This window comes from Polypterus senegalus, chromosome 1 (assembly GCF_016835505.1).
Source record: "Polypterus senegalus isolate Bchr_013 chromosome 1, ASM1683550v1, whole genome shotgun sequence".
Taxonomy (NCBI): domain Eukaryota; kingdom Metazoa; phylum Chordata; class Cladistia; order Polypteriformes; family Polypteridae; genus Polypterus; species Polypterus senegalus.
The window spans coordinates 3646202-3664566 of record NC_053154.1 but is presented as its reverse complement, the minus strand read 5'-3'; the positions used below and the strand labels follow the sequence as shown (position 1 = coordinate 3664566).

Sequence of the window (18365 nt, the reverse complement as noted above, 5' to 3'; positions counted from 1 at the left end):
ATGACTGAATAAGGCAGCCGAGGCTAAGACTTTTCCGCTAATTCTTAAGGCCGTGTCACATTACACGACTTCTCCAATGACAGCCTTCATTTACGTAATCGTAGACACTCGGAGAAAGTCGCAGTGCCCTCTGACTGCCGGTCATCTAGTCTGACCTACCCAGCGATTCACTTCATCCATTCTGCGATTCGCCCCTCAGACAGGTTAGACTTTGTCTTAAGTTGTAGGGACGACTGGGTAAGCATGAGAGCTGATGACCAATGAGTGCTCAGGATCAGCCAGAAATACAACACATGGAGTACAGCGACAAGGGAATAAGGAACGTGGGTGTTTGAATCACACAGATGGAAGAGAGGCTCACCTGTCTGATGTGTCTTGTTTTATGTTGTAAGAAGAATGACCATCAGACATTGCGAAGGTTTGGGGCAGCCACCCGTATAATTTTTCCTGGCTGCAAAACTGTTGCAAAAGCATAGACATGTTCACACAATCGAGTCCAAAACAGAATTGACTTAGTATCCACAAGATGGCAGCTTTAAAGGCCAGTAGGGGAAGTGATGTCATCAGGACCGGAACCGGAAGCGACATCGCTGGCTGAACGAGAGGGAGAATTAGTGCACTTCACCACCCCCTGGTCCGGCGTGGAATTACATGTACTCAAGCCTTTTAGGTGTCTCCTAAACACGCGTGTGTGACAATGTGTCATGACAGAATAGAGAAAAAGGGAAAAAACAACAAAAGAGCCGAGATTGGGGCTGAACTCGCCATTCATGTAAACGTTCAGTCCGTCAGGCTTTCAGACAGAAGGGACGAGCTGAATATCCTTTGGAAATATGAAAGTCTGCTGGAAAGTCATCTCATTTGAGATGGCCAGCGATTTCTAGTTGTATAATGTGAACTGCTCTGCCAGCAAGATCAGCAACTGCAGTCGCTAAGGTTGACATCCCCTCTGAGTAGAAGTGGTGTAAATAAAAGAAATAAGGGGGATTTCGAGGGAAAGGAGATGAAAGAAAGCGGAATTACAGGTCAAAGGTGAATGGCGCTCATGTATCGTGTCTCTTCTTCTTTTTTTTTATTCTCTCAGCCGACATGGTGGCTCTACAGACTCCTCCACTGCCACTCACAGAAGGTGATGACGTGACTCTGGAGTGCCGCACTCGGTACCCGACAAGCCACATGACTAAGGTGTATCATGAAGACCAGGAGATGCAGCCATCTGTATGGTACACTCGGGTCAAGAAGGAGCATGAAGGACGATACAAATGTGTTGTGTTCTCCAGACAGACCCTGGTGGCTTCATCTGAGGAGGTCAACATCACGGTCAGAGGTGAGGCCTACAATTTTAAAGTCAGTCTGAGAACTAACTGCTCTCCTCAGATAAGTACACGGCCAAACCAGAAGCGGCGCAGCGGCAGTTGATTCGTTGCTGTTCTCTTTGGAGCAGTTTTCCTGAATCTTTCTGGTGCCGTCACCTTTGCTGAGTTGAGTGCAGTTGGGAGGGAGGGTTTAATCGGGCGATGTCGTCAGAGCCGGAGGAATGAGTGCAATCGCTGACCCACTGTGACCCACTGCCGTTATAAAGAATAGAAATTCACAACCCGTTAGTGGCATTCCGAGATCCAAAAGTGGGTCACCACCCAGTGGTTGCTTTGGAACTCTGGAATTCTGATCAAGGAGAACTTCCAAAGCCTTCCACCAGTCACCAACACAAATGGGAGTGTTGTGGACATTAATACACAATGGTTGTATTGGAGGACCGCTGTGGCGGCAGGCCTGCTAATGTCTCTCATTAAATTGGTTATTTAGCTCACTGCTCAGACCTGTAAAGACTCACAAATCAACTTCATCGTCTAGAAGTTTGGTTCAATATACCGATGACATTGAGCACAAGTAGATTATGAAAAGAATCACCGCACCTCTAAATAACGAAAGAATCCTGCTGGATGGTTTCTTCAGGGCTCTGGTAAAATCGGTAAATTCACCTCCGGAAAGCAAGGTGGCGCTGTCATTTACAACACTCAGAACAGAAAGTTCCAGAATGGAACATTCGGAGGCCGACACCTCCAAACAGAAAGCCCCACCTCTTTGCCTCAAATCCGATATAAGAAATGAGGACCCCAGAAGTAGAGGAGTCGGAAACCCATGTGTGACCGTGACAGTTCACAGCCAGGAGTGACTGCAATGACCTCCCTGATCCTAACGGCCATTCGTTTCCCTACTAAATGAGGATTACCGTGGAGCGACTGCAACCCTTTATCCTGTGTCTTCGATTCCTTTTATATTGGACTTGATGAAGTTTTACCAATTCTGTACACCTGGATGAGGTCTTCAGGTCATCTTCTGCGCTCGACTAAAGACATTCAGCACCCTCCCTTATATATTAATTACAATTTAAAATATTGTCGCTTCCTGATGTGTGGATTTCAAAGCTTCCATACTTTTTTCCATCGTATTTTTGAGTCAATTTCCTTTGCTTTTAGTGAAACAGTCTGGTTTTACGCCTAAGAAGTTGACCATCGACCGCATCCTGGCACTGAGGGCTCTCATGGAGCACAAATGTGAATATCGGCAGAGTTTCTTTGCAGCCTTTGTCGATTTTCACAAAGCGTTCGACTCAGTTGATCGAGCTGTGGCCCTGTGGGACATCCTGAGACTTGGTGGGATCCCCTCGAGGTTGCTGGATATCATGGCTGGCCTGTACTCTGGGACTGTGAGTGCTGTGCAGAGTGGAGGCAGACCCTCTGCGTTTTTTCCAGTTGACTCTGAGGTCCATCAGCGGTCTGTTCTGCTCCTACTCTGTTCAATGCTTGTATGGACTGGGTGGTGGGTAAAGTCGTGGGGTCCAGCTGCTGGGGGGCCATCTGTTGGTGAAGAGAGAGTCACTGATGTTGACTTTGCTGACGATGCTGTGATCTTCATGGAGTCAATGGAGGCTCTGATCGGGGCGCTCGAGAGACTCAGTGAGGGATCTGAGTGTCTGGGCTTGTGAGGGCCCTGATAAACACCAAAGAGCCAGGCCTGTAATGTCCTCTTGGGCACGGCGATCAGCATGGGGTCTGTCTGCAGAGAGAGTGTCGACCTTGTCCAGAGGTTTACTGACCTCAGCAGTGACAGTAATGTCTCTGGTGACTCTTCCTGTGACGTCAGTAGACAGATTGGGAGAGCACTGGGGGTCATTAGGTCACTGGAAAGGGGTGTGTGGCGCTCCCAATATCTGTAAAAGGACGAAGGTCCAAGTCTTCAGAGTCCTGGTGCTTCCTATCTTGCTATACTGTTGTGAGACATGGACGCTATCCAGTGAACTGAGGTGAAGACTGGACTCCTTTGGTACTGTGTCTCATCAGAGGGTCCTTGGGTACCGTTGGTTTGATGTTGTGTTGCTCATGGAGTCCCGAATGAGGCACATGACCTGCATTGCTAGGGAGCGTCAATTACGGCACTACGGTAATGTGGCGCGTTTCCCCGAGGGTGATCAGCTCATAAGATCCTCATTGTTGGGGACCCAAGTGGCTGGACCAGGCCAAGGGGTTGCCCATGTAAGACCCGGCTGCGGCAGATAGAGAGTCATTTCTGGAGGGTGGGACTGGACCACGTGTCTGCCTGGGGGGTTGCAAACCGAGATCCCGAGTTGCTTCGTCGTGTGGTGGGTGTGGGTGGACGCTGTACCAGTGCATGCTCCCCAACTTGGGATGAGGGTGATGCCATTTTGTGGAGTGCTTGTTACCTCATTACTAGGTAATCGACCTGAAAATTGTGGCCAGTGACATCATCAGTCAAAAGGTATAAAGGTCACGACGTGAACTTTCTAGTCATTTGTGTTTATTTGGTGGGCTGTTTCTGGTAGACTGACCACTGCTGAAGGATTTTCAACAACGATTGAGATTGAGATTTTTGGCTTGACTACACGGCATATTTGAGCTTTACTTGTCTTACGACTCGCCATTCTGGTCCTTTATTTACAACGACAGAAATGTCTCTTGGCCCAGCAGGTGGTAACTGGTTGCTTTTATCTGCACAGTGCTTTCGTGTCTTTTTTTCTTCCTTTGGTGGTCAAACACATGGCGGTCTGGAGGTCTAGAAAGCTTCTTCATAGCATCCCTCATTGACTTAAAAACCGTAGAGGATCGAGGTGATATGATGGCACAGTAGGAGGCTCCATCTGCAGAACTGGTGCATTTTTGTGCTACTCTGGTCTAACTGGAAATCACTCCAAGAGCCGTGATGTGTGCTCTTCATCTGTGCCCTATGGGGACAAAAGTTCCCTTCAAAACATATAAGAGTGAGCCGGCACAAGAAAGGAGGGAAAAGAGGGAATCAAAAGGAAAAAGGCTGATTGGAAGAAAAGAAGGAGGTTAAAAGAGAGAGGGAGAAGAAGAGGAAGGAGGCAGGAGTGAGGGAGAGATCTGGTGCAAGTGAGCAGATGGAAAACGGAGAAGGCAGACAGCCAGGAGGAAGTCCCTCGGAGCATGTGGACGGCGCTCCACGGCTGATGGCCATTGCAGATGAGTGACCTGGGAGCTGGAGTGGCAGTGAAAAGCTGAGAGAAGCATCCTGCGGGTGGTGCCATGGACTACAGGGGTGCAAGTCTGGCAGCGGGAGTCGGAGGCTTGATGGGGTGCCCTGCCTGGAGCCAGAGAGGACTAGCAAGGGGCCAGAGCCCGGTAAGCTGGCACCCCATCCAGGGCCGTCTCTCACTCTTCCTGGCACCGGCTCCCTCATCTCCCTCTGACATGCAGATGGGCATGTGAACAAATGAGAATATGGACCAATGTCTCTCCACTCTGAACAATTCAAATGGACACTTTTCAATCTTGTAGTTATGTGTGGTTGCCCTTTTGATTCCACTGTCATGCTAACGTGTCATCTGTTTCCATTTTCCAGACTTCTTCTCCAGTGTTATGCTTACCAGCGTACCAGGGCTGTCAGTCAAGGAAGAGGAGATGGTTAAACTGACCTGTGAAGTGAAGAATAACAGCTTACAGAAATTGCCAGTCCATTACAGCTTTCTGAAAGATGGCGTGGTGTTGTCGGAGGGAGAGAACATCACTTACACCATCATGAAGATGAACGAGAGCCATGCTGGCAACTACACGTGTGTCGCATCCATAGAGCATGACATCCTAAAGGAGAGTGTGGTTCAGAAGATCTGCATTGCAAGTAAGGAGCAAAAAGTGGTCACACTTCAGTGTTGATTGTGGGCATCTAAAGGCCAAATGTGGGTCATGGAGCAGGACAGCGAGGCTCAGGGTTAGGGGTACAGCTGGAGGTCCTGTAGTACTGGGATGGCATACTAGTAGGTCAGTCGATGGCTGATTGAATTAGTAATGTGGGGTTACGACAGTTTGGGCTTAATCAGAGGGTCATTCAAAAAGTGAAGACAATTTGAAAATGATGCTGTAACTGCAGAAGATAGACGCCTGACGTAACACAACGTGTTCATGGTGGCTTATGGGTAATTCAAACACGCACGGTTCAGCACTCTGCCGTTCATCGAGTTGAGGCCAAGATCCAATGAATAATGGATTGCACCATTGTTGAGATTTCTGTAAAAAAAGGCAGTGAAACCTGTTGAAATTCACTGAAGGACAGTCGAGATCTTCTGGGACATCTTGTCGGCTCAGGAAGATGAGAAACGTTAAATACTTCAACACACACACCTAGTGTTCAGGTTTCCATAAGGCTCAGTGACTGCGTCATGTTTGGCATCTTTTATTTCTGCTTCCTCATAACGGATATGGACGTACGCCTATGGGGTGGTTGAGGGAGAGGGGCTAAGACAGGCCTACGGTGGTAAACGCCACTCAGGACTCATGTTTGTGGAGTGTTTTCTTCCTCAGACACCTACTCAAGGACATTATTCTTGTATGTGCTCTCTTCTTCTTTGCACCCCATAGTCCTGTGGACCTTCAGAGCCGATGGTGAAAGCCTTCTGTCTTGACCCAAGTGGACTGTGCTTTGCATATCCATTGTAGTCCCGCCATCTTCTTTTCTGTCTTCCTTTCTTTCTTGTTCCTTCAGCTCCTTCCAGTCTCCTTCATCCCACAGACACGTCCAGACTTTCCTCAGACTGTTCTTGGCGTCCACCGTTACTCAACACGTCTCTAAACTCTTTATTGCTGACCGTAGTCCTCCAAGTTATCCCCGTTATTCTTCTAAAGCACTTTATTTTCAAAATCATTCAGCTAACAGCGTCGACTTTCTTCAGAGTTCATAGCTCAAATTCATATCTCAAAGCAGACATCACACTGCGTCCGTCATCCTCAGCTTGGTCTTTACATCGTAAGTGTTTTTGTTCTTCCTGACACATAAACATAAAAGGTCAGGTGAAGTCACTAATGAGCCCGTCTAAGTGTCGCATGTGTCATGTTACACACCAGTAAAATTCCTGCTAATCTTCTGTGCAGAACCCTGGTGGCCTATGGTAGCCTTTGTCGGAGGGAGCGTCCTGGTGGTTCTTCTCATCATTCTGGTCTCACTATGGTGTGTCAAGAGATACAAGGCATCAGGTAACATGGCTTTCATTACAAAATGGCCACCTTCTTGTCCTTCCTTTACACATCCTTTTGTAACTCTCCTTATTCTTGATGTTCTTCCTAGAGAAACTTGAAGTGGAGGAGACTACGTATGCCATTATTGAAGGGCTGAAAACAGCGAAAGGTACCAAGTTTGGTTTTGCTTTTCAGTCAGCACGCTTTTCCTGCCAGTTGTGCCATTTCCAGGGTTAAACCAGACGGTTTTAGATGTGACCATCACTTGCTTGTTTGGGGTAGACACCAAACCCACCTGGGTTGCCCACAATTCCATTTTTCAAACTTGCTCACTAACATCTAGTATCACTAACAGATCCTGAGTGTATCGTAAGAGCACTGGGCACAATCCCACCTTGGTCAGCACAATCACTCTACCACAGCAGCCCTGTACAGCAGATCTTCTGAGATGGGTGGTGGAACCAAACAAGACCATAAACCACAACCAGGCCAGGAATCAAAAACAAATTCTTAAACTGCCAGGCAGCAATACTCTCTGGTGTACCGCCCTTTAGTGCCCAGGGTACTGGAATTCTTATTCATGCTTATTCTCTCCGGTAAATACAAAGGAAAATAAAACAAAAGAAAGTTTGAGTCATACAATAGAGAAAAGCCACCCCATATGGAGACTGCAAAGAAATAAGCTGCACATGTACAACAAAATGAAAGGACCACTCGGAGTTGGTGGTCTTGTCCGGTTTGTGTAAAACCCAGCATGCAGAATTCTTAACACGTGACTAAGACCTGCTAACTCATTCAGATGTTTCTCATCTTGCGTTGAACCATCCAAGGTGGACACACGTCACTCCTCTCCTTCAGATCCTTCCTCGTTTTTGCCTCACCTTGTGGTTGTGGTCAGTACTGCAGTTTATCTTTCAGGTTTTACAGGCAGTAGTTTTCTTTCCTTAGCATAAAAATGGCATCTGCTGGAGAGCAGGTGATCAGCTGACTCCCTTCCCCAGCAAGATGAACACGATGCGTGACGTATGACCTCTCTTGCTCGTGCACCTTGCTTTACTTCAGCAATATTTTGAGCTACGTTGGGCACCAACATCTAAATTACAGACGGTCTTCTACTCTTATAATCTGGCTAGCCTATGGAGTAAAAGCTTGGCTCATTATTAATAACCTCCACCAAGTTGGCATGTAACATTTGAGAGGTGGTCGATGACCAGCTGTCCTTCAAGGACCAAGCTGCAACTGTCTTGTGGTCTTGCAGATTCCCTCTGAATTAGATCAGATTGTATGCAGCACAACTCCTGGTCCAGACTTTGGTCATGTCACGTCTGGACTACTGTGTCTAACTACAGGCAGGAGCACTGCAATGTGACACCAAGCCACTGATGATCATTCAAACCACAGTGGTATGTCTAGTGGTCCACCATCTGAGATGGGTACACATCACTACTCTCTTCAGATCACTGCATTGGTTCCCAGTAGCAGCACACATGAAGTTCAAATCCTTGATGCTTCCTGACAGAGTAGTCAACGGGTCAGCACATATATGAACAGTGGCATGCAAATGTTTGGGCCCCCTTGCTTAAAATGTCTGTTACTTTGAATAGTTAAGTGAGCAGAATGTGAACTGATCACCAATAGGCATCAAGTTAAAATTTGTCACCTTGTCCTGTGACATTTGTTCCCAAACTTGTGTTTACTTGATTATTCTGTAAGTCCCTCCAGGCAGGTTGGTAGGTTTATACCTCAAAGCTCTCAAATTGCCTTTTCATTTTGTTTGCAGAGGAAACTTCACCTGCTGGAAATGAAGCAACTTACTCTGTTGGTCAGCAAGAACAGAATCAAGGTAGGCCTCAAGAAGAATCTAAGATTGTCCTTTATCCCCCTTAATTTTCAATGTTTCACTTGAGCCACTTGCACTCTTGACGTGATCACTCCTGCTGCAGCTCAGGTTTCTCTGTGTGCAGATGATGTTTTGCTTTTTCTTGGTCATGCTGCTCCTTCTCATATCTTTTGTAAAATAAGCAGATCAGACAGGAGAAGGTTTGGGGTAGTCCCCCCTTTATAGTTGAAAAAAGGGTGTTGAGTTGACTTTTAAGTTGAAAGATGTCTTCACAGACATGAGTCCAAAACAGAACTGGGGGGTATTTTTCGTACGTGGATTACTCAATTAGCCGGATGTAATTGTTGACGATTTGGCCTGATCCTGGATCTGTCGGTTTTTTGAAACTCTTGCTACTCGGAGCAGGTTTGTTCAATGTAAACAAGGATTATCTCACACACTTAATCAGTGTCCGTGCATGGAATTCATTCAGTCATGGCTTCGCCGTTCCTGAATGAGCAACCCAATTGATATCGGTGTGCAAATTATAAGAAGAGAATTTCATATACAGTGATCCCTCGCTATATCACGCTTCGACTTTCGCGGCTTCACTTTTTTTTCTCATACACGCTTATGTCACTTAGCATGCGCTTTCTGAGAACTTTTATCTAAGCCCTACGATGGCTCCTAAACGTGCTGCTTTTTCTAAGCCTTCTGACAATAAAACTAAGCGCCGGAGGAAGATGCTTACCATCCAGGAGAAGGTGAAACTCTTGGATATGATTAAAGATGGCAATACCCTACAAAGCCTCCTCACGCATATGAAAAGACAGCGCCAGCAACTGCCTATCAAGATGTTCTTCAGTCGCGCACCCAGACACCCACTGCCTACTCCTAGTACTCCTTCACTGAAGACAACGACGCACCTGCTGAAGATACTGCACCACCTGAAGACTCTCCTACTGAGGTTGTGCCTTCATAGGTTAGTGGTTGTGTGTAAGAACTGTGTGTGTGTGTGTAATTAAATGTACAGTACAATAATCTACTATATAGAAGCGGTCGGGATTGTCCTTCCGTCCCGTGAGTGCAAAGCGTAGCGGTATTCCGATTATCACAGACTTACTACTTGCAGCTTGCGGTACGAAGCGACATGATGTGAGCAGAGTTCTGGTGCTCTCATCGTTCCCTTGCTTTTGTGCGCGATGCGCTGGAAAAATAGACAAAATTATGTGTCTGGAAATAATGAATGTTGATGGAGTACAAATGCCTCACCACATAGTAAATATCAGGGGAGATGGTGCTGCTTATTCTCATCTATAGCTTATTTAGTGCATGAAACTCCGTCTTTAGCGGTACAGATTCGGGCTGACGTTGTACGACTTTGGACAGGCACTCGAGGGGATAAAAAAACGTAGGTTTTCGGGAGATGTTATGAATGGGCACTTTGATGTTCTCATTCCCTACACTTACATGCCTGATGTACACGTGGAGCGCACAAAAATTGAGGATAAAAGTCAGTCGCCTTACAAGGCGGGTGAGCCTAGTAATAATATGATATTTGTAACGTCTAATATGTCTTATTTTCTCTTATTTTGTCTAATATATTGGGTAATACGAGTGTAATGGTGACTAAAGGGTGTTATTTCATGTCCAGAGGGCTCTAATAATTTTAAAAAACGTATTTAGAAGGTCGTAAACAGGTTTTCTATACTCTAACTGTGAAAATATTCGATTTATAAATAAAGAATCCTACTTCGCGAAAATTCTTTTATCACGGTAGTGTCTGGAACGGATTAACCGCGATAAACGAGGGTTCACTGTACAGAGGGTTTGGCGTGATCGTCAAAATCCTTTACTGCTCCCAGAGGAAATTCTGTTCGAAAGATACCGCTTTAGCCGAGGGGGAATATTGTACCTCAAAGATTTATTAGCACCTTATAATCGAAGTCAAACTAGGCGAAGTCGGGCTCTCACAACCACACGCACAGTATGCATTGCTTTGAGGTTTTTTTGCAAGCGGCACTTTTTTTTATATACTGTAGGCGATGCAGAAAATCTTATCTAAAAGTGCAGTTTGCCAGGCAATTCGTAAAGTCTGTTCGGCTCTGAAGTATTTCCTTCGGGTCTTCATTGTGTTTCCTGGACACCTGCGTGTGCAGACAGTAAAAGAAGCGTTTCATGACATTACACGTCAGGCAAAAACAGCCAGAGCTCCATAAAGAATCTCACGATCAGCCTAACACTCTCATTACCCGGGATTTCCGAATGTGATTGGCGCACATGGGACTGAGCAGAGTGGAGTTTGATCAAACATTATTTGGAAAATGTCTACCTCACCTCCTGAAGAATAATCAGACACAGCGTCTTCATCAAATATTTGACCTTCGTCAATATCTCGTTCGTCAGGCACAAGGTTTAGGGATAAGATATTCCCTGCAACTGACCCAACAAAAAAAAAATGCCCTCAGAAACAGGGCGATGGGCATTTTGCTGGAGAGCCAACTCTTCTGCAGGGGTGAGGTCTGGACCACGTGGACCGCCACCTGTTTATTTGCTTCTCTGCCTTCTTCTTATTAGCTTTAAAATGAATGTTTTTTATATTATATATGATTCTTTATGTCAACAATTCTTTAAACAGTTATATTCCAATATTTACCTGTTTGAAGTATATTCTTGTACTTCACTTTAACCTGTTCTCATGTTCTCCTTGTGCTGGAATTACGACATATTAAATAATAATTAATCTGACACATAGGAAATGAAACGCTGCATTCAGTAAGTACAATGCACACTACTTACACGTTTAATTTGTCGGCCACTTTCTGCCAGCCGTCTTTTCTGGTTTGGGCAGCTTTTGCAGTGTTACCCTTTGTGCGTATTAAATCTTGAAATTCTTCATATCCTTTGAATAAAAGGTCCTGCTCCGCTTGTGTGAAGAAGAAAAAAAAAATGCGCCCGTTCTTTCGTCATTTTGTTGCAGCCTATCAAAGACTTGCTGATCATGTTCTCTAGACTCAATATATATGTGTGGGCTTTTCAATCAGCGGAGGCGCGCGCATTCATCTCGGATGATTAGATCCAGCTCGACTAATCTACTACACGACTGCGTTTGAAAAACCGACTTATCCCGGATGAGCTTCACCGGCATTAACTCATCCAAGATGAGGCATCTGATCTCGGATGATTTAAGCGACGTACGGAAAATACCCCCCTGAGGTACATAGGCAAAACATGGCGGTTATAAAGCAGATGGACAGGAAGAGGTGGGTTCAGAGGGACCGGATGTGGAAGTGATGTCATTTGGAGGCAGGGTTGGCTGGAGTGGAAGCGGAAGTGATTTCTTTAAAACCCCTTATCAAGCGGGGTCATTTTTGCTAAATCGCTTGTAATTCGACCTCTCCAAATTAGAATCATTGCTGTTATTGAACTATCTGGAGTATAAACACATGTTTGGTCTCTTTGTAAAGGTCACATTCTCTAGTTTCACCCTTAGTAGTCAGAATCACTGTAGGTGTGACTGATTAAAAGTTATGCACATTAGAACTCACAAAAAAAACGAATTTTTTTGTTCTCGCCTAAGTTTTTTTATGAAAATAAAGGCCTCTATAGCTGCGGTAGGTAGGTGAGGACAGAAACACACTATGTACCAACAGAATAACTTGTTGACTACTCACATTTCAAATTTGAAAAGAATACCTGTCAAAATGACATTTTTTTTTATAAAATGCACACAAACTATATATATTTCTTTTATAAACTGTTACAACACAGCTCAGCGTTTTTCCACGTGCCACTTGATGGCAGCAATCACTAGCAAGCAGAAAGCACAAGGGCGTGGCACATGTCGCTCTCTGCCATTAGACGTCTCCTGGGCCGATTGAATACTTTCACGCCGCGTACATGCATCTATTATTTAATCGAGAGTGTATTTACGTTTATCGGTATGTTTATCCATATTTAAAATGCGAAAAAACTTGGCGAAATCACAATAAACAACCACACACCAACTCTGGAGACTGGCACAAATGCCAGCTTCAGCGCTCCTCGATCTTTTGTTTACAAGTTAGTATGGCAAGTTACATATCAAAATGCTCGGCTGCTCATTGGCTGTAAGTTTTGAGTGCCACTCACAGTGTCCAATCAAACTGGTAGATTCTACCAGGGTTTGGAGTTGTACGTCATCGTTCAGCTGTCTGTGACACTCGTTGACTATGCGAGGTGCCAGTCAACCCCAGACCCGTCGTAATTGGCCAACTTAGGTGTCTTTCGGAAGCTAACACTTCCGTGTTTCATGCTGTAGCATGGTTATCGCCGACAGAAACAAATTACGTCTGATATGATCAATATAAATGAAAAAAAAATTATGTAGGTGGTCTCAAGTTATGAAACGTTTTCTGGAGTTTTTGTCCCTTTGAGGATATATCGTGTGTTTTGGACCTAATCGTTTTACTGGATTATATTCGCTGGAGCCTAACGGACACAATGGGATCAATACTGCTCGGAAATATTGATGTTTGAGTTGCAGGGGGTCTTCAAAGGTAGGGACAGTCAACTCTTAAAAGTATGTACTTCTCTGTAAAAAAGGCTTTAGTGTCAGTGCTGTGGTTGTTGTGTGTCAAAATGGTTTATATCATCGGAAAGACGAGACTTTGAAGTTTCATTTGATGGGTAGGGTGTCGAGACGCATGGCAGATGGGCATGCACACATTACTGTAACATTTTAAAACGCTGTTATGTCCCGGGACCGGCATGTGTGCGCGTTAAGGGGTTGGGGGTTCATCTGTTGGTCTACAGAGGGAATCAGGAGAAAGATTTAGAGTACAGTGCCAACCCCTGGTCTGGTGGAGAAATACTATTGTTTGAGCCTTTAAATTGTCCACCATTCGTGCATGTGGTGACAACCCTGAAACCCTGTCTGGCTATAAAATTAATTGATTCAGTTCTGATCTGCTTCTACTAAACTCCCGTTGCCATTGTCTTGTTTTTCCCTCAGTGAACTCCTGTGCTCAGTTCACTTAAATGTGTTGACACTGACACCTAATTGTGTTTGATCATGGTCGTCTCTCTCACTGTCAGTTCATTTGGCAGTCCCACATTACCATAAATGCCACCAAACCCCTCATTCCTCCATCAAACATTGGTTGGAAGTCAAATCTCTTCTCTCTTTCGTTTCTTTGGAATAGTTAGAAACCTTTTGTGAAGTAATTTTGCAGACTTGTGATAGGTCAAGTAGACGTCTCTCTTTGCCTGGGTGGTATCGCCAGGTGTGTGCCATTCCACCATCATGGAGATGTTTAAATCGTCCCGCTAAACCACAGCCCTATACAATTCAACATGGTCACCCACAGACCCCTCTCGGCTTTGCCCTTTCCTTTCCCCGAGGTTTGTAAGCTCTTCAGATTTGATGGAAGGCTCTTCTCCAGTTTGGCACTTTGTCTTAGTGGGAAACTCTTCCCTTTTTCACCCTGGGAAAGCCAAGGTATTAAAAACAGCGGGTGACATTCACCGTGACTCCAGACTTGAAACGTCCCAGTTACTGAAGTCCAGGTTTTCTGTCTTGTCTTCTTCTTCTTTTATTGTCCGGTGTCCCAATGTCCTCCCCACTCCCCTCCCATCCATTTTTCTATTAGTTAACTCCAAGCTTAAAGCTAGTAAGGCATACGCAAGTCCCCCATCTTTATTTTCAGTCTACTGATCTGACCTCCCTTCTTCTCCACCATCTTGTGGAAGCCTATTATACTTGATTACACCTCTCTGTCCCTTAATGTCCAACTTTAAATTTGTACCTCGCCTATAACTGACCCTTCACACACTTTATACCACGCCGGTGTCAGCTGATGGCGTTGAGGTTTAGATCCAGGATCGCTATGCCTTGTTATTGGCTTTAGAACTTTAAATGAATTAAAGCAGTGCTTTGGACAGGCGCTCTCGTTTTACAGGCCGCTGCTTTTGATTTTAATGTGGCTGCTTGTTGTTCACTTGCCTGGCTCTCTGTGGACTAAGGACGCTGTGTTTTTTGAGGGAACTGAGTAAGCGAGCTTTTCTCTTGGGGACATGACGGCTCTGCTGGGCCTTCTGGCTGACTAAAGACCAAATAAAATGACAAAAAGCCTTCAAGGCCCTTAAATTTAAAGAAAACTGAGTAAACGTGCACGCTAGCACATACACACTTCAAACATATGAACATCTTTTAAATGGCATTTAATGTTATATATTAAGGCTTATGAATATTCTAGATAAGGGGGGGTCCAACTCCGGTGCTAGTGGGCCGCTGTGGCTGCAGGTTTTCATTCTCACCCTTTTCCTAATCAGCGACGAGTTTCACTGCTAATGAGCTCCTCTACCCTTCGTTTTTAAGGCTTCAGTCCTCCGACTTGATTTGTTTCTTCATTGAACAGAAACGAGACGCGAGACGAGCCGACAGACGACCCGTTAAACTGGGACATCAGACTCCAGCCCATTTCACTCCAACCAGTTTCTTAATGAGAAGCCGATGCTTGCTGTTAATTAAAGCCGTTATTGAATGTCAGGACTTGTCGCTGCTCTCGTTCTGCCACAGCACACTGTTGGTTTTCTGTTTTTTTTAAGACCACCGCCAAGATGTTTTGGTGACCTGAGCCCCCCAACATGACTGAGACCCTCACCTTTCGTTATTTTCATTTTGTGTCTCATTATTGTTTGGCTGCTCATTAAGGAAAAAGAGACAACTAAGGGGGTCCGAGTCACGTCAATTAAAATGGAGGCAAAACAAGCAAGTTAAAAACTGCTGTTGTAACCCCGGTTTTAAAAAAACCTGCAGGGCTCAGATCCGTTACAGCTACATTTTTATCGCCCAATTTCTAATCTTCTATTTCTGACTAAGATCTTAGTAAAGGTTGCTGCTGCTCAACTCAGTGATCATCTAAACTTGTATAACCTGCTGGAGCCTTTTGAATCGGGACTCAGAGCCCCACAGCACTGAAACGGCTTTACTTACAGTGAGGTCCAGAAATATTTGGACAGAGACACCTTTTTTCTCATTTTGTTCTGTACATCACCACAATGCATTTGAAATGAAACAACTGAGATGACGTTGAAGTGCAGACCTTCAGCTTTAATTCAGTGGGTTGAACAAAACGATGGCATAAAAATGTGAGGTAACTAAAGTATTTTATGAACACAATCCCTTCATTCCAGGAGCTCAACAGTAATCGGACAATTGACTCAAAGGCTATTTCATGGTCAGGTGTGTTCAAGTCCGTCGTGATGTCTTATCAATTCAGCAGATAAAAGGCCTGGAGTTGATCTGAGGTGTGCTGCTTGCATGTGAAGATTTTGCTGTGAACAGACAACATGCGGTCAAAGGAGCTCTCCATGCAGGTGACAGAAGCCATCCTTAAGCTGCGAAAACAGAAAAAACCCATCTGAGAAATTGCTACAATATTACGAGTGTCAAAATCTCCAGTTTGGTACATCATGAAAAAGAAAGAGAGCACTGGTGAACTCAGCAACACAAGAAGACCTGGACGTCCACAGAAGACAACAGTGGTGGATGATCGCAGAATCATTTCCATGGTGAAGAGAAACCCCTTCACAACAGCCCACCAAGTGAACGACACTCTCCAGTGGTCGGCGTATCGATATCCAAGTGTACCATAAAGAGAAGACTGCATGACAGTAAATCCAGACGGTGCACTGAGAGGTGCAGGCCACTCATAAGCCTCAAGAATAGAAAGGCTAGACTGGACTTTGCTAAAGAACATCTAAAAAAGCCAGCACAGTTCTGGAAAAACATTCTTTGGACAGATGACACCAAGATCAACCTCTACCAGAGTGATGAAGGCAAGAAAAAAGTATGGAGAAGGCATGGAACAGCTCATTATCCAAAGCCATAGCACATCATCTGTAAAACACGGTGGAGGCAGGCAGTGTGATGGCTGCCAGTGGCACTGGGACACTCGTGTTTATTGATGAGGTGACACAGGACAGGAGCAGCCGAATGAATTCTGAGGTGTTCAGAGACATACTGTCTGCTCAAATCAGCTAAATGACGTCAAATTGATTCATGATACAGATGGACAATGACCCAAAACATACAGCCAAAGCAACCCAGGAGTTTATTAAAGCAAAGAAGTGGAAAATTCTGGAATGGCCAAGTCAGTCACCTGATCTTCACCCAACTGAGCAGGCAGTTCACTTGTTGAAGACTAAACTTCGGACAGAAAGGCCCACAAACAAACAGCAACTGAAAGTAAAGGCCTGGCAGAGCATTAAAAAGGAGGAAACTCAACATCTGGTGATGTCCAGGAGGTCAAGACTTCAGGCTGGCATTGGTTTTCAACCAAGTATTAGAAATGAACATTTGATTTCCAGTTATTTAATTTGCCCAATTACTTTTGAGCCCCTGAAATGAAGGGATTGTGTTCGTAAAATACTTTAGTCGCCTCACATTTTTATGCCATCGTTTTGTTCAACCCACTGAATTAAAGCTGAAAGTCTGCACTTCAACGTCATCTGAGTTGTTTCATTTCAAATTCATTGTTTTAAAGGACAGAACCAAAATGACAACAAAGTGGTCTCTGTCCAAATATTTATGGTCCTCACTGTAAATGACTTGCTTTTAACCGCAGATTCTGGGATGGCCGCTCTTCTAGCTCTCCTTGACATTTGGTACCGTTACCAGGACATTTTACTGTCCCGTCTTTCAGCTCTTGGTATCTCTGGTGCTGTTCTTTCTTGGTTCACCGAGTTCACTTCCTGGGTCCTCCCTGCGTGGACTTTGCATGTTCTCCTCGTGTTTCCTCCCACAGTCCAAAGACATGCAGGTTTGGTGCATTGGTGGTCCTACATTGTCGCTAGTGTGTGCTTGGTGTGTGAGGGTATGTGTGTGTCCTGCGGTGGGCTGGCGCCCTGCCCGGGATTTGTTTCCTGCCTTGTGCCCTGTGTTGGCTGGGATTGGCTCCAGCAGACCCCCATTGTATAATGGACGGATGGATAAACTAAAAAATATCAAGAACTCAAGTCCCACAAGACGAGCCATTGTGTCAAGAGGTTTAACCAATAAAAGACAAAGAGCAGGACAGCTGCTGTACAGGCTTTTAAATGTTTGAAGTGCCACACGAGATGAAGATCCCACGGCGGTGGCAGCAGCAGCTGATCGAGCAAAGAGGAGGTAAAACAGACAACGTATTTGTTTCCCATTGTATCACCGTTTAAGAGCGGGTTTGGGAGGAGCGACCGGGTCTCTTTGGGGTGCGTTCAGCCCCCCTCTTCACAATGCCAATGGCAGACTGCCCGCAACTGGGGGTTGGCAGCCAAAGGCACCGGGATAGTGTAAATATACGTTATTATCTTGAATAACTGTTACTTGTGTACTTTGATTTGAAGTCAACAGTTTTCAAAGTTTGAACTTGTAAATGATTACAATTCTTTTGTTAAATTGTGGTTCCTGTTAGTCGGCCAACAGTGAATATTTGATCAGTTTGACGCTTTATATGCTCTCGCCATACAACGCCATGTCGGCCAGTAGCAGCAAATCCGGCAAACATTATAAGAGTGCTGCTGCTAAACGTAAGGCACGCCGGCAACAGGAATTGAAAAACGCTAAGCTTACCAAGAGCTGTACCTTCATCAAAACTGAGAAGGGCCAGCAGTGGTAACTGAGAATCCTGATGCTGGTGAATCGTCGCAACGGCCGCCAGCAGGTAGTGTAGGCAGGGCAGCGAGTGAAATGGTGGAGGTAACGATACAACGACTTCAGATCAGGTGCTGTCTGCTGAACCCGTCACAAATGGAGAAACGACTGAAGACAAACGAGCAAAATACTGCGTATGACCAAGCGATCTCCTACCGACAAGGCAGATTCCTTGGGACCATTGACTCCTCACTTTATGATGTCCATTTTCTCAGAACTCGTGTAAAGCAGGACGATGGTGTCGTAGTGTCCTGTCAGCCGGGGCTGTCGTTTTAATTTGGTACGAATTGAAATGGCTTCATTTTATAGCACAGAACAGTTTCTACTTACGCTACATTTTAATAATCTTCCTTCATAAAGTTGTCTTGGAAAGATAAAATACAGT

General features: G+C 45.1%; 1 protein-coding gene across 1 annotated transcript in view; it reads left to right on the top strand.

The window, feature by feature from the left end:
* Positions 1-18365, top strand: part of LOC120522960 (hemicentin-1-like) — a 112002-nt gene that overhangs the window by 67875 nt on the left and 25762 nt on the right. The window contains exons 14-18 of the mRNA XM_039743818.1: positions 1085-1327; positions 4882-5157; positions 6405-6506; positions 6598-6657; positions 8269-8331. Coding sequence (XP_039599752.1) covers positions 1085-1327; positions 4882-5157; positions 6405-6506; positions 6598-6657; positions 8269-8331 — 744 coding nt within the window. The remainder of the gene's footprint in view (positions 1-1084; positions 1328-4881; positions 5158-6404; positions 6507-6597; positions 6658-8268; positions 8332-18365) is intronic.